Below are 17,159 nucleotides of genomic sequence, written 5' to 3' on the forward strand. Positions count from 1 at the left end.
GTACCTTTTTTGTAAGGAATGAAAGTAATGGTGGTTTTGATTTTTAACATGACCAGACTCCCAAAAGTCTAAAAAAAGTTAATAAAATTTTAAAAATAAGTATTTTCAAAATGATTGAAAATTGGTCAGGTCATATGGCAACAATGTAGCATTCTATATTAATCATGGAATAATTTAATTGCTTCATTTACTATTTTCAAAGAATATTACGTAGGAAACTGCACAGTATTTAGTAGTAGTAAGCTAGTATCCCATTCTGAACATAGACTTCAATAGATATCCGAGTTGTTGTGAGGTCAGTGGAAACACTTGCACCACTGTCAGTGACCTAGAAGACTGTTTAGAAATACGTGCTGTCTGTCTGTCGGTAAGGTGAGATGAAGCATTTATTCAGTGCTGTCCTCCTGAGAACAGAGAGGGAAGGACACGCTCGCATCCTACCGATTGGCTTCCCTCAGTCAAACGCTGGCTGTCTGCTCAGCATGTTAAACAGCCACACACACACACACACACACACACACACATCCTGCATCACTCCTCAGTCTCAAGCCTGACAGATGGTAATTATGAACAGTGCTTTTGCAAAAGGTCTGCAATAATTTTCATGAAGCCCAGGGGTGTCATATCTCACCAGGGGCAATGGCAGTGTATGAATATAAATATACAGTATATAAATATATATATATTAAACAGAGCAAGCGTGAGTGTTTACATGCAGCTCCTTAACTTGTCAGTTCACACTCTCAGCTGACACACACAGTCAGGTCTCAGGGCGGAACGTGTGTCTGTCTGACCTTTAACCTTCTTCTCATAAGGTAACCAAGTTACACTGTTTGCTTGCAATTTGATTTCTGTTCACCTTTTTTGGTCTTTTTTGGTCAGTTAATGCCAAAGCACTGACATGCTGCAAAAAATGATTTAAGTTTATTTTTTAACCCGTTGTCAATTTATTTATTTTTTTGATTTATGCATGAATAAAATACATTTATTTGGTAGTGGGATAAGAAAACAATGATTAAAGTCTTTATCTTAGTCTTAAGTAAATTGATCTTGTTTTGTAGAATTATTTTGTTTTATTTACTATGCAACTGCCGATTTAGCAAATTATATTTTGCTGTGCTGTTCTTTACCCATTGTTATGGATCTTTTTTTATCATGCTCATGAGTTTATATCACACCAGAATTGTGCCTGGATACCGTCATTAATTAAAAGATGTTTTATAACCTACATTTTTCTTTTCCAGTCAGTTTAGTACAACCTGTTTCAAGTACCTCAGTTTGACAAGTACAGTAATTAAAGAGAGTTAATTTTATCTTTCAGATAGTATGACGTCTAAACACTAGATTATTTTTGAGTTGTTCTGCTGTTAGTGGACATTTTAAATCAAAATAATCTGTCTTAATTTCCTCTAAGTGACATTAATTACTGTTTTAGTGTATTTACATTAATTACAATGTAACCAGGAGCATTGTTTACCTGATCCCAGACGAATACACCTAACATCCAACTCAGGGCAAATGATTCAGGCTTGGGTGTAATTAAATGAACATTCTGGGTTAAAAGCAGGTTAAGGACTATTAACAGCATTTGTGCCATACTGTTGATTTCCACAGAAACAAATTTCATCTTGTCCCCTAGTTTTGTAAAAACAAAGAAACATCACTTTTACAGCCATAGAGTTGGTAGTCTATGGAATTAATCATTTCAGAGAGTTGAAAAGCAGAAAGTTTTATTAGAAAGTTTATTCCTCTGTTAAAAAAAAAAAAAAAAAAAAAAATGGGTAAAATATTATAATATAAGTGCATTAAAATATAAGTGGCAAATTTCTGTTTGAATTCCCCAATAGTCTTCCAAGGTAACTGGAAACTGACTGAAGTCAGATCTATTTTTTTGTTTTTAAACCTGGAGCATTAAAAATGAAAGACACTAATAGTTTATCAAAAAATGTGTGCTGTAATTTTGGAAGGCCTTGAAGCTATGTATGTGTTCAAGCACCAGACATGCCATGATTCTACCGCACTAAGGCCCGGAGGGATAAAAGTACAAGGACAAACAATGTAGGCTGATTTATTGTTGATAAATATAGAATTATGACGTCAAATGAGTCACTGTTGTGTTAACTATTTTTGTACATTGTTCAGTTGAAGAGTAGTGTCTTAGCAACAAATGACAGTCAGGATGCCTGCATGCATTAGCCAATTAGAAAACTATGACTTGTGTCTTTACCTGTCAATCATTTTGGATGGTTGTGTGGCCGGGTTTTGTAGAGGTGCGTAGTCAATACAGTAATGTTTCTATGCGGTAAGACATGCTGTGATCCTGAAACACTCAGTTTTCTGTACGGAAGACGCACACGCACCAAACCATTATGTGGAGAGAAGTTTATTTTAACCATGAGCTGAATTCAGAGATGAAATGTTCCTCGTCATCTGAGTGGGGTTCGGACCCTTTGGCTTTGCTTTTAAAGTCAGTCTGTATCATACAGTATCAGGGCCGTCTGTCATTGTTTGACCTTCTAGTGGTCCTTTCATAGAACAAACTGCCTCAGGGTCTTTGATATTTTAGCGCTGCCCATTAGGAATACAAACATGTTAAGAGAGCCAATCACTTGTTTTCAAAACTACTGCTGAAATACTTGTTCATTGGTTAAAATCTTTGCTTTGCCCCAGAGACCCTTTGCATCACACTAGACTTTAAGCATTAGGAATATGCATTAAAACTAACTATTATTTGTCAAAATTCTTTTTTTTTTTAATACTTAAAAATATTTTATTCCTTTATTAATAATGCTTTCGTTGTTTAGTTTTGCTTTTATAGATTTTTATTTTTATTTTACTCATGTTGCAGAACCACTTTCAATCTGACAAAATCTCAATTATTACAAATTTTAAAACCATTTTAAACTTTAAAACTTTAAATTTAGTGAAATTAGTGTTACAGAAATTAAAATTATAACTGTATAAATTTTGATATTAATTTATAAATTATAAAATATTAATAAATTATAACTGTTAGGCATCATTTCCACCATGGAAAAATTGTTAAGTGTTTAAAGACAAGCTTAACATTGATTTCCACCTTGTAATGTTTGTCAAACAAAAGTTGTGATAGAAATAATATTTGTTGGATTAAAAAACATAATTCGTGTCATACTTGTAGACTGTTGGACAATGTTGAAAAAGTTTAAAAGTGTGTTTTAAGAGAATTTATCTTTGTGTTTTTGTTTAGTTTTGTTTTAGAGAAGTTCACTGTTTAAGTCCACAGGGCCAAAGGTTCCCACAGTTGAAAAGTGCCTGTGTTTATGTGAGCATGAATGGAAATTATAATGGCCCTGCTGGAAACAAAAAACTGCACAAACAAGGGGTTTTGGGCACTTATCGGCTGGTTTTAGAGTGGTCAGGCTTCAAGACCACTAAACCATCTAAAATAGCGGATTTGACAGACTGCAAGTCCAACAAACCTCCTAAGGCTGGTTCAAGTTGCTTTTCTCAGCAGGAGAGCCCAAAGTGAGAAGAGCAATTGTGCGGTCGAGCTCTTAGTAGAGCTATTCAGACTCCGTCCATTCTGTGTGGCTTTTATTACTGATCACGAGTGACCGTCTATCATCAGCTGGCTGTAAAAGACACTCTCTTCCCTCAGCGAGAACATTTCCTATAAATCTTCACGCAGGGATTCAGGATTACACAGGGGTTTGGCGAGGGAGCCGATGCTTGACAAAGAGGACCAGAGGGAGAGGCTTTTTGCTTCACTGCACCTTTGAGCTCAGACAGAAGGAGAGTGTGTATGCAGTGCTCCAATTTGCTCTTGTGAGAGCTCTGTGTGTGTGTGTGTGTGTGTGTGTGTGTCATCTCCACCAGTTCACACAGGCATTGGACTGTGACTGGACTCTGAGAACAGTGAGAGGGCTGTGTAGCATCTGCATACGTTTGTCCTGACAGTGCAAAGAGAGCGCTTTGACAGACTCACGCTACAAGAGTTCGGAGCTGAGTAATTGCTGCTCTTTGTTAGAGAATTGTTCATGGTCAATACACATGGTGTGGTTAACGTACTTTTGACCTTAGCGTCCTACTGTGGGTAACAAGTCAGAATGCAAGGATACCTACATCATAACCACTTACTAGTATAATAGGTCACTTTGTTTGGCAGCAAACACATATTTAAGCGTGTGTTGCCCCAAATGACATTAAAAACTTACACTTCATAAATAATAAGACTGTGCAATTATTATAGATATGATGGTAACAAAGAGAGAAGCCTGGGAAGTACAGGACAAATGGTCCTGTGGAGTGGCAAATTCATTTGTAAATGTACAAATGTTTAATAAAATATTAATATTGGGTTATGAAAATTGCATGTGCAATAATTATAATAACATTTGAGAAGTGCCGCTTTGAATTCATGTCACACCACAGGACCATTTAAATTAGCCTTTGTAGCTAACAATTAGCATTGTTTCCTTCACATTTCTTCATTTATTTAATTATTTTGAATTTTATTTAAATGCATTTAAAATGCTTTTTCCCCAAATTTTTAAAAATGTTTTTATCCTAAATGTTAGTTAGTTATAGTTAGTTAAAATTGTTCTGGATGTCAGAAATCCCAGGTCAAATTAGCTATGCCAGAAAAAAAAAAGAAAGAAAGAAAGAAAAAAATCATTAAAATATTCAAAAAAACAAAAACTCAGTTATTGTGAATAATTTACTATCTTTTTCTGTGAATCTCATTTAAGACAATAAAATCCAAAGATATAACACTTTTTTTATATTATTTATTTGAATTTAACAACAAAATTATTTAAATGAAGTTCTTATGTGTTATTCAACACTGTTATTTCAATATTTCTCTCAAAATTGCATCATGAAATTCAAAAATATTCAGAAAAAAACACACATTATTGTCTTTTTCATGAAGCACAGTGAAAACATATGCCAACTTCTGAAATATAACTTGAAGCTTTTGATGTTTTTTTTTTTTGACTGATTGGATTGCTATAGTGCAGAGTCTCCAGGATGCAATCAAAACAGATAGCAATCTGATCACTCAGGAGGTGGTTTGGGAGGTGGCAATTACAGAGGAACAAAGACTGTGAGCTTTGGCATTAGACCAAACACACTGCTATCTTTTGTGTGCGCTCTGTTGTGCTTGTAAGCAATATTATGAAAAAGAAAAAACTGTACAACTTGGGGGAATTGCCTTTTCCAGGTTGAGTAGACAAATTGTATTACCTCTCCACAGAGTTCCCCTCAGGAATGTTAATGTACATACAGCGTTCAGTCAAGTCTGACAACACTAAAATCACCACAGGGATGTTTTGTGACGGTCCCTTCTCTCCTCAAAACTTCCTCTCAATGATGTTTGTTTTGAAAGAAAACACGACATTTTAAGTGCTCCAATTATGGGTTATGAAAGGTTCATATTTTAGTTGTGGGAGTCCCAAACTACAGGTTAACGTGCATGCAAGGTCAAAAAACACTTTCATTGTCTTATAATATGCATTTATTTTTACTTTATTTGCTCAACGGCTCCCGAACTCTTCGCTCAACGATTCGTTTTTCCAAACCCCTCCTTTGCGTGACGCTAATCTGCTGTGATTGGTCCTATTGGTCTCATTTTCATTTCATCATGCCTGTAATGCCTGATAAAGCAGCGTTTGTGAGCACAGTGCTGCTCTGTGTACAGCGTTACCGGGGAAACCGCTATTTTTACCGCTCCAAAAGCAGCACCTAGTGGCAAAGAATGAATTTGCATTTTCATTCAGACCAACAGGAAAAGACCAACTAGTGGGCGGGCAATATGCTAATGTTTCATTTTGACTTCAACATGAAATGGCTTGGAATTTGTTTTAAAAACGACTTGTTTCAATAATTCAGAGTCTACTCTTTCTTTTAGGAGACAACAACTTTATACACGGTGCACTTTCAGATTTAAAATTTGCAGGATGTTTTCGTTCACTTAGAGCTGTGTTACACTGCATGAAAGGTAATTTTCAAAAATCCATAATAGGGGCACTTTAATTCTAAATCCGTCATATCTTTACATCATTTATCTATGAATCCTGTGTATTGGAGTATCTGAAAGCGCAAATGGATTCCAGACTCAATATATAGAGACTAAATGCACAGCGTCTCGCCTGTCAGTATAAAAGATGCTCAGTTTGCATTGTCTTGAGAGAGGACAGTGTCTCAAAATGGACGCAGAGTGAGAGAGACAGGAATTTATCTTCAGTGAGAAAGTGCCATCTATTGGCCGATAAATTCCTGTCCTATCTGTGTGACATGATGTACTATGGTGACTTACAGAACTGTAATTAAGTTGCACACCAGCATGTGTGATGTATGCAAACATGGGCACATTTGTGTAATGGAAGTTGGATTAAATAAGGGTTCAGAGACCGGTTTAAATATTCTAGTTCGCTGTGCCACATCACATCAACACGACCAAAGAAAAATAAGTGTGATATGTACGCCGCTGGATGCTAGACTCTCAGCATGCATCACAGCATGAATGAAACATGTTTATTACAGCTTCATTGCTTTTTCAGTGTTTGAAATGGTTGTGTGTGTTGTTTCCATTGTCTTACGTAATAACATGATGTAATTTTGAGTTTCACCATCATTGCAGTTTAGTCATTGCTGTAAATTGAGATTTCCTGGCATGAGAAAGGTCAAGGAAGTGTCTGTGTTGAATGTTAATATTTTGGTGATAATGAACAAGCATTGGAAAAAATTAAGGAATAGTAAAAAAATAAATCAAATAAATCTGTATCTAGCTGTCATAAATGCTTGGAAAGGTCAAGTCAAGAAGGTCACAAACTTGTATTAAATGCAAAAATAAAGTGTGTGTGTATGTATATATGTGTGTGTGTGCGTGTGTGTGTGTGTGTGTGTGTGTGTGTGTGTGTGTGTGTGTGTGTGTGTATATATATATATATATATATATATATATATATATATATATATATATATAGGAAGCGCATTAATATAGAACGTGATTAAACTGACCTGGAACTACCTGTGCAGTTTAACGAATTTCCGCTGCGCGTCGGGCGGTTCTTTGCCTCCACGTCGTGCATTCAAATTCGTTTAATGCACAGCTAGCCGTTGATTATCTCTTACATATATACAATATATATATAAAACATTGATATTAATAAGTACCATTTTAATATTAATAATTTGTTAATTTAATTAATTTAAATATGAATAATTTGTTGTTGTTTTTCAGGGTATGAAGGGTGACCTGGGTGTCGCAGGAATGGATGGACAGAAGGGCAATAAAGGGGATCCTGTATGTAACATCTCGGAGCTCTGATTGAAAATCTCATCACAGACACAGCCATCAGATATTTGTGAGCTTATTTACCTCATACATTCGTCTCTTCTAACATCTCACTCCACAGGGTTTGCCTGGCCTGGAGGGAACCAGTGGAATAAAGGGCCAAAAGGTGTGTAATGCATGTTTTATTTGTTGGTTTGTGTGCTGGGAGGAGGTGAGTCTGTTCACTTGTTTACCAGTTCTGTTTAATAAATCAAACCTTTTGACTATAACTGAGGTTCAGACACAGTCAATTCTGTGGTTCATTCAATTCACTTTTCTTTGTGTTTGTTTTTCTTTATCATTATTCCTTTAGGGTGAGGAAGGACCCAGAGGACTGCCAGGCCCCGTGAGTACTAGAGGTTCTAAGTCAGAGGTTCTAACGCATACAGATATATCAGGAAACTTGCAGGTCTTTGATAGACACATTGATCTTCATGCCATGAACGACTCCACTGAGATGATTCAAATCCAATAAATGATTCAGAGCCACTGCTATAGGATTCATTCAAACATTTTAAACCTCATTTTGAACTATTGCAGGTAGCAGACGTTATACATAGGGTAGAGTGGGGGAAAACACCCCCGTGGGGTAAAAGCCCCCCCCCTCACTGTTTTTCCCCAAATATTCACAAGATAACGTCAACATAAATTTGTATTGTAACTATTGACTACGTTGACAAGAGTGATGTAGAAGTTTTCACCTTGAAGCTTACACTGCTGATCTACCGGAGAGAGAACGGATTTCACAGTAAATTATCTAATTTTCAGCAGTAAGAAAAAAAAGTGTTTTAAAGCTTGTTTTGTAGAACATCACAGTTATATATGATATGAGAACAGTAGGGCCTGTAGATAGTGTTTACATGTTATTTAATAAAAATATAATTATATTTTCAGAATGACATGTTTTTTTTCCTCAAACATAGTGTGTGGGGTAAAACGCCCACAGGGGGCAATGGGCAAATGTATTCTAACTAGGTGGTTGAATAAAAATATTTGGACTTCATATTTAAAAATTACCTCAAGTTAGCATCAGGTACCTAGTTAGCTAGCCAGTTATCATCAGCTAACATTTTTTTAAATAGACTTATAATTTTGTAATTCATAATTGACCCTTGGCACAAATTAAATTTTTAAAAATCTAATCACATGTAAACTCTGGACATTTTTCATACTTTGTTTATAATTTATGCCATTGTCACTAAAACTATGATAACTTTTCTGAACGCATTTAACTTTTGTTTCACTGAAAAAAAATGACACAGTCCTTAAGGGGGGGCGTTTTCCCCCACTCTACCCTACTACTGTTTAAAAGTTTGGAGTCTTTTTTTAATTTTTTTTAAAGACGTCTTTTATGCTCATCAAGGCTGCATTTACTTACTCAAAAACAGTAAAAAAAAAAAAAAAAAAAAAACGTAATATTGTGAAATATTATTATTATTATTATTATTATTATTTATATTGTAACATTCTAAAATGTAATTTATTCATGATGACAATCATGAATTTTGATTCATCTGAATTTTCAGGAATTTCTCCAGTCTTCAGTGTCACAGAAATCTAATTTGCTCAAATAATTCTAATGTGCTGATTTGGCGATTAAAAACAATGTAGAAAGCAATTGAGCTGGTTCATAATTTTTTGAAAACTATGATTTTTTTTTTTTTTTTTTTTAGGATTCTTTGATGAATGGAAAGTTCAAAATAACATCATTTGTTTGAAATAAAAATAGCAACATTTATAAATGTTAAATTTACAACATTATAAATGACTTTACTGTCATCTTTGATCAATTTAATAAATACTTGCTGAATAAGTGTTAATTTCCAAAAAAAAAAAATGTACTGATCCCAAACTTTTGAACAGTAGCATATGGAAAAAGCCAATAACTGAGTTAATGTATATTATGCTTATTAATTATAATTCTACTTAGTAATACACATTGCACTTACTCACATTTCATTGGAAGGTCAACATCACCTGAATGACTTTCAAGAACCCTTTAGCGATCAATGATAAATGTTAAAACCAATAAAATTAAGCTATTATTATATTTGATTAATTCTAAATTTAATATAGCTTCAGTATAGATTTCAAAAGACACATGATTGAGGGGGACAATTCACTCTCTTTCCGACATTCAGGAAGACCACATGAAAATGAAAACAAAATTTCCTGTTGGTTCTGCATTTTATGTTTGTCAAAGTTGAAGTTACAGTAACTACCACCACAAACATCATCTGCCGTATTGACAGTGTAGAGTGTACTGCATCAGTGCAGCACTGTTCATCGGCTTCATCTCTGCTGACTGGTCACTAATAAGAAAACCTTTGAGTGCTGAGAAGCCAAAAGCTTTTTGGTTGCACTTAGCACGAAATTCGCAGGTTCGGAACTGCATTGCCCGTGTCAATTAAATCAAAAGAGGGAGAAGAAAGGTGCTATTTGACAGCAGGGCACAAAATCAATTGATGCTGCCTGCTGTGTGAATCTCCAGCTAAATGAGAGAAGCGAGAGGACTGTAGCCCTTTTAAACCAATTTACAAAGATTCATGAAGCCTAGAACACCAAAGAATCCGATGGCTTCTTTTTTTCCTCCTGTTCTGAAATGGCTAATTACGATGATGGGTGACTCAAATATAAACTGGCTTTTAAGAGTTTGATTATTCTCTCATGGTTTCCTCTTTAGTTTGTAATTTGATTGTAACCGGCTCTGAATGGAGCATGTTGTTTAGAGCTACTTCTGTTTTAATTAAGGATTTGTAATTAATGTTCTTTTTTTTTTTTTTCTGTCCAAAGACAAAAAATAAAATTCTTTGAACAACTGTAACCTAAATCCCATTTCAAGATTTTAATTACATTCTAGCTCATTGTTAAATGATAATTTGTTTTTCTGGGCTCAGAGTACGTCAATGTATGGTTGGGCCCATCTGACTTCAGTTCAGCAATTTATTTACAAATATTTTTTTTGTTTTATGATTATGTATAGCACCTACTTTTAAAATAAAATTAAGCATAACAGTTTTTTTTAACATTGATGATAAGAAATGTTTCATGAGCACAAAATCAGCATATAAGAATGATTTCTGAAGGATCATGTAGCACTGAAGTTTGGAGTGATTATGCAGAAAAATCAGCTTTGCCATCACAGGAATAAATTACCTTTTAAAGTATATTCTCTCTCTCTCTCTATATATATATATACAGGTGCTGGTCATATAATTAGAATATCATCAAAAAGTTGATTTATTTCACTAATTCCATTCAAAAAGTGAAACTTGTATATTATATTCATTCATTACACAGAGACTGATATATTTCAAATGTTTATTTCTTTTAATTTTGATGATTAGAGCTTACAGCTCATGAAAGTCAAAAATCAGTATCTCAAAATATTAGAATATTTACATTTGAGTTTCAATAAATGACCATCCCTACAGTACAAATTCCGGGTATCTCTTGTTCTTTGAAACCATAATAATGGAGAAGACTGCTGACTTGACAATGATCCAGAAGATGAACATTGACGCCCTCCACAAACAGGGTAAGTCACAGAGGGTCATTACTGAAAGGTGTGGCTGTTTACAGAGTGCTGTATCAAAGCATATTAAATGCAAAGTTGACTGGAAGGAATAATTTGGGTAGGAAAAGGTGCACAAGCAACAGTGATGACCGCAAGCTTGAGAATACTGTCAAGCAAAGCTGATTCAAACACTTGTGAGAGCTTCACAAGGAGTGAACTGAAGCTGGAGTCAGTGCATCAAGAGTCACCACTCTCAGACGTCTTCAGGAAAAGGGCTACCAAGCCACTTCTGAAGCAGAGACAACGTCAGAAGCGTCTTACCTGGGCTGTGTAGAAAAAGAACTGGACTGTTGCTCAGTGGTCCAAAGTCCTCTTTTCAGATGAAAGTAAATTTTGCATTTCATTTGGAAATCAAGGTCCCAGAGTCTGGAGGAAGAGTGGAGAGGCACAGAATCCAAGTTGCTTGAAGTCCAGTGTTAAGTTTCCACAGTCTGTGATGATTTGGGCTGCCATGTCATCTGCTGGTGTTGGTCCACTGTGTTTTCTGAAGTCCACAGTCAACGCAGCCATCTACCAGGATGTTTTAGAGCACTTCATGCTTCATTCTGTTGACAAGCTTTATGGAGATGCTGATTTCGTTTTCCAACAGGACTTGGCACCTGCACACAGTTGTTGCTGCAAAGGGTGGCACAACCAGTTATTAGGTTTAGGGGGCAAGCACTTTTTCACACAGGGCCATGTGGGTTTGGATTTTGTTTTCCCTTCATAATAAAAAACGTTGTTTGATCTCAAACGTTAAAGTGTGACAAACATGCAAAAAAAATTAAAAAATCAGGAAGGGGGCCAACACTTTTTCACACCACTCTGTATGTGTGTGTGTGTGTGTGTGTGTATATATATATGTATACACACACACACAGTGGGGCAAAAAAGTATTTAGTCAGCCACCAATTGTGCAAGTTCTCCCACTTAAAAAGATGAGAGAGGCCTGTAATTTTCATCATAGGTATTCCTCAACTATGAGAGACAAAATTAGAAAAAAAAAAATCCAGAAAATCACATTGTAGGATTTTTAAAGAATTTATTTGCAAATTATGGTGGAAAATAAGTATTTGGTCAATAACAAAATTTCATCTCAATACTTTATATACCCTTTGTTGGCAATGACAGAGGTCAAACGTTTTCTGTAGGTCTTCCCAAGGTTTTCACACACTGTTGCTGGTATTTTGGCCCATAAGGTTAGGGCCAAAATACTTTCAACTCCCTCCAAAGATTTTCAATGGGGTTGAGATCTGGAGACTGGCTAGGCCACTCCAGGACCTTGAAATGCTTCTTACGAAGCCACTCCTTCATTGCCTGTGTAAGGAATTTAGCCTTTATTTATAATTTTAGCTTTAGGGAATCAAATCGTAGAAATTCGATTTTGATCTGATTAATTGATATTAATCACAAATGTATAATTTATACCTTATTAACGACTCGACCAGCGAGTATTAATACAGTATATTTTAGCAATTCGGCTTATTGTCGTGGCCACGATAATGATACAGAATTGGTTGGGTAAATCAAAGAGCACAGGTAACAAAATCTTTGGCAAATAATTTAAGATTTGAAAATCACGGCACCAGACTATTCATTAAAAATGAATCGAGAGTTTATTTACTATTCTAGGATACAATACAAAACACATACACACACATACACACGTTCTGGCTAGATGAAAGCAGTTTGAAGAAAGTTTAAGGCTATTCTCTTTCCTGAGAATCAAGACGGCCTGAAGACGTCACAAACAGAAGACTCGACTATCGTTATCTTTTAAAGATGAATTCAATTCAGCTCAGCAAATAGAGATTGTTTGTTTGTTTACTTGCTTTGAGTTGAGTTGAAGGCTGTTCTTCTCTCTGGATAGTTGCTTGAGGGAAATCCCGGACTTTCGCGCTGATGTGTCGTTGTCGCGTGACGTCACTCGGGGAATCCTCTTTGGATTGGTGGCTTCCTGGCAGCGCGAATAGCAAGGCTTTGAAGTTTTTACGCTGCAGGCTTTGCAAGTTACTTTGGTCAAACGTGGACAGAGTGTCCTTTGAGATGTCCTTTGAGATGATCAGCTAGATGTTAAGTCTGTAGGCGGGTGAGGCGAGACCAAAGTTTCCAAGCAGTCAAGTTTTCCAGCGCAGCTTTTTCTTCCGCAACTTTCCCAAAGCTGGGTGTCTGTTTTTATCAGACTGATGTAAGTCCATCCTATTCACTGTCTGATCAAATCACATTGTCTCTGGAGGGCAGAGCCCCGCCCAGCACGGCTTCTCTTCGTGCATACATTATCTTAATGTTTCATCCATCATGTGAGGCACATTTCTTAATAACTTCTTATAAAAGTATTCGCTGCTCATACGAGACTGAAAATCGACATATAAAGTTATTTCAACTTCCGGCATTTGAGATAAGCTTTAACCCAATACTACACACGGCCATCTATTCAAAAAGGCAGTTATAAGGCGAAGATCAAACTAAAACACACCATGCATAACATAAAACACCAAGCATATATATATATATATATATATATATATATATATATATATATATATATATATATATAAGACATCAAACATGAGGTATTTGTCATATCGAATACCTATAATTTTACCTACTAAGCGGGTTAAGTCATAGATTAAAAATATCCTAAGTTCTAATAACCACAGCAAGATAAACAAAACATCAAATACCACATTCATATATATATATTGTCTCTTGAGTATATTGCTTTAATAGCAGCAGTCTTTTCTTGATTGTCCTTTTGGCAAAGTCCATATAAGTTTGGGTGCCTCTTTTGTTGTAAGGGAAAAGAGGTGCGTATTCTCTTAGAATGCAGCGAAGAAAAGGGAGTTGTTATGAGGTCATGAGGATGTCTGTGGTGTAGGTTTGTTGAGGTCTGGTCAACGTATATCTGTCTTTTCTTGTTGATACCATCATTGACTTATGGTCGAAAGCAGTCAGGGGATTCAGGGAGGGTCTGTGCTGGAGCATGTCCAGATCCCACGTGCTTTGTACTGTCTGTTTATTCGACTTTATTTATGGTAAACCGGTCAGGAACAACATTGTCAGGACCAACTTCAAAAGGGTGGCCAGATGTTCTTCTCCCAGCTTCATGGGTCTCATGAGATGATAAGGAGAACAGGCAGGAAGCTAGTCAGATACTTTAAGCATTGTGTTGGTCATTTGTAAAATTTTACGACGCTGCGATGGAGAGTAAGATTCCTTGGAATGTTCTGAGTTAAGATTATATGTGTGTGTTCTTTTCGACCAGGTTCTACACCTGGGCGGTGTGTTTGGGATCATTGTCATGCTGAAAGACCCAGCCACGTTTAATCTTCAATGCCCTTGCTGATGGAAGGAGGTTTTCACTCAAAATCTCACGATACATGGCCCCATTCATTCTTTCCTTTACACGGATCAGTCGTCCTGGTCCCTTTGCAGAAAAACAGCTCCAAAGCATGATGTTTCCACCCCCATGCTTCACAGTAGGTATGGTGTTCTTTGGATGCAACTCAGCATTCTTTCTCCTCCAAACACGACAAGTTGAGTTTTTACCAAAAAGTTCTATTTTGGTTTCATCTGACCATATGATCATCCAAATGCTCTCTAGCAAACTTCAGACGGGCCCGGATATGTACTGGCTTAAGCAGGGGGACACGTCTGGCACTGCAGGATTTGAGTCCCTGGCGGCGCAGTGTGTTACTGATGGTAGCCTTTGTTACTTTGGTCCCAGCTCTCTGCAGGTCATTCACTAGGTCCCCCCGTGTGGTTCTGGGATTTTTGCTCACAGTTCTTGTGATAATTTTGACCCCACGGGGTGAGATCATGCGTGGAGCCCCAGATCGAGGGAGATTATCAGTGGTCTTGTATGTCTTCCATTTTCAAATAATTGCTCCCACAGTTGATTTCTTCACACCAAGCTGCTTACCTATTGCAGATTAAGTCTTCCCAGCCTGGTGCAGGTCTACAATTTTGTTTCTGGTGTCCTTTGACAGCTCTTTGGTCTTGGCCATGGTGGAGTTTGGAGTTGGACTGTTTGAGGTTGTGGACAGGTGTCTTTTATACTGATAACGAGTTCAAACAGATGCCATTAATACAGGTAACAAGTGGAGGACAGAGGAGCCTCTTAAAGAAGAAGTTACAGGTCTGTGAAAGCCAGAAATCTTGCTTGTTTGTAGGTGACTAAATACTTATTTTACCGAGGAATTTACCAGTTAATTCTTTAAAATCCTACAATGTGATTTTCTGGATTTTATTTTCTCATTTTGTCTCTCATAGTTGAGGTATACCTATGATGAAAATTACAGGCCTCTCTCATCTTTTTAAGTGGGAGAACTTGCACAATTGGTGGCTGACTAAATACTTCTTTGCCCCACTGTGTATGTGTGTATATGTGTGTGTATATGTATATATATATATATATATATATATATATATATATATATATATATATATATATATATATATATATATTTGATTTATTTAATCAAATAAATAAATAAAATTATATATATATATATATATATATATATATATATATATATATATATATATATATATATATATATAATTTATATTTATTTATTTATTTTTATTTTTATTTTATTTTATTTTTTTTGATTAAGTAAATACAGTCTTGGTAAACATAAGAGGCTTCTTACAAAAACAACAAAAAATTTTTTTACCAAGACCAAACTTTTGAATAATAGTGTACACATTATCAATAATTTATAAACTATACTTTTCTGCATTTAATAAAACATAATTTAAATGTTTACACTATTTAACATTTAAAAAAAAAAACATTTTTAATATGAATTTAACCAATATTTTTGTGCAATTTATTTTTGTTTATTGTATTGTGTCATTAGCAACATTCTAACACTAAACTAAATGTCCAGTATTTCAAATCAGTCACTTGTGTGGTCAATTTCAGTTAATATGATGAATTAGTAGGCAACTCCCTATGACAGGGATTCAGATAGGCAGCTCGCTAGGTTTTGGAGCAGAGCTCATATATTTTACATGCATTTATTCAGCACAATGAATAACTGTACATAACAGGAAAAATTCTACTATTCATTCTCTAGACCAACTTTGTCTTGAAGTTACATCAGGCCTCCTGTTGTTTCATCTTTATTCATAGACTGCTGTTTTACAGCACATGAAATGCAGTAGATGAATCCACGGATACATCTAACAAAACAATCTGTCTTTCACCGCTGACTGAAAGCCGTCACCATGATTGACAGGCTATTAAACCAGCTGGTAGTTAATGGGAGAATGGAAAGTTGTAAAGCAGATTCAGAATCCACCTCTATGTGGCAGACCGTGATGCCTTGAAGAGGTACTTTTGGGTCTATATTTTCAGGCCTCTTATTGCAGTAAAAGGTTCATGCCATTTTAAATGCCATAAACCCTGGATTAATGTTAATCTCTCGCATAGAGGCCATCCAGACAGTTGAGAACGAGAGAGGAAGCTTCTGTTTTATGCTTCTGTGGAGATGTTGAGGTTATCACTGAACTGAGATCTAAGAGCGGAGCATAAGAAAGCATTAAATCATAACTGATAAGGTCTTTCTAATGATATTTGATACTTGACCTTCCCCTTAACAAACTAAAAAACTCAACACCAACTTCTTTTTGAAGGTCCTGGGTTCATTTTAACACATTGCATTAAATGCTGTTTCTCATGGTAGTTTTTTATAACAGTATAAGCTAACATCAATATTAAATATTGTCTTTTTTCTTTATTAAGGTGATGACAGCACATGGACTGAGACTTTCTGGACCTGTAAGTTTAGATACCATTTAAAAATACTTTGAAATGCTGTTATGTTTAAAACCACTAGTAAAAATGCTTCTGTTTTGTTTTGTTTTTCTGATATTTTAAATTTAATTTAAATTTATAATTAAAATTAGATTTTAGTTTAACAGTTTATTTTATTTTAATACTATTTTTGCAAATCTGTGATTCTAAATTGTCAGAAAATTCTATAAAAATAAAAATGAAATAATTCATTTTACATCATAACATGACATTATTATTATTATTATTTATTTTATTTTTATTTTTTGGAAATGATTTTGTCAGATGTGCTGTTTAAATAACATTATATAGCCTACGTGGTAAACTGAATGCCGCTCTGTGCTTTTTTAATTATTAATATAATGTAACCATGCATTATCCATTGTTTTGTTTGTTTTCTCCATATAATCCATGAGGGGGAAGGAGGTGAGAAAGGCCAGAAAGGAGAGAAAGGAGACCAGGTTAGTAGACGCTCATTAGCA

At 35.4% G+C, this 17,159-nt stretch overlaps 1 protein-coding gene across 4 annotated transcripts in view; it reads left to right on the forward strand.

Annotated features, from left to right (window-relative positions):
• LOC131551995 (collagen alpha-1(XIX) chain) overlaps positions 1 to 17,159 on the forward strand; it is a 164,239-nt gene that overhangs the window by 96,679 nt on the left and 50,401 nt on the right. For all 4 annotated transcript variants that reach the window (XM_058795306.1, XM_058795307.1, XM_058795308.1 and 1 more), the window contains 5 exons: positions 7,226 to 7,288; positions 7,401 to 7,445; positions 7,632 to 7,664; positions 16,627 to 16,662; positions 17,094 to 17,138. In XM_058795306.1, coding sequence (XP_058651289.1) covers positions 7,226 to 7,288; positions 7,401 to 7,445; positions 7,632 to 7,664; positions 16,627 to 16,662; positions 17,094 to 17,138 — 222 coding nt within the window. The remainder of the gene's footprint in view (positions 1 to 7,225; positions 7,289 to 7,400; positions 7,446 to 7,631; positions 7,665 to 16,626; positions 16,663 to 17,093; positions 17,139 to 17,159) is intronic.

This window comes from Onychostoma macrolepis, chromosome 13 (assembly GCF_012432095.1).
Source record: "Onychostoma macrolepis isolate SWU-2019 chromosome 13, ASM1243209v1, whole genome shotgun sequence".
NCBI lineage: Eukaryota > Metazoa > Chordata > Actinopteri > Cypriniformes > Cyprinidae > Onychostoma > Onychostoma macrolepis.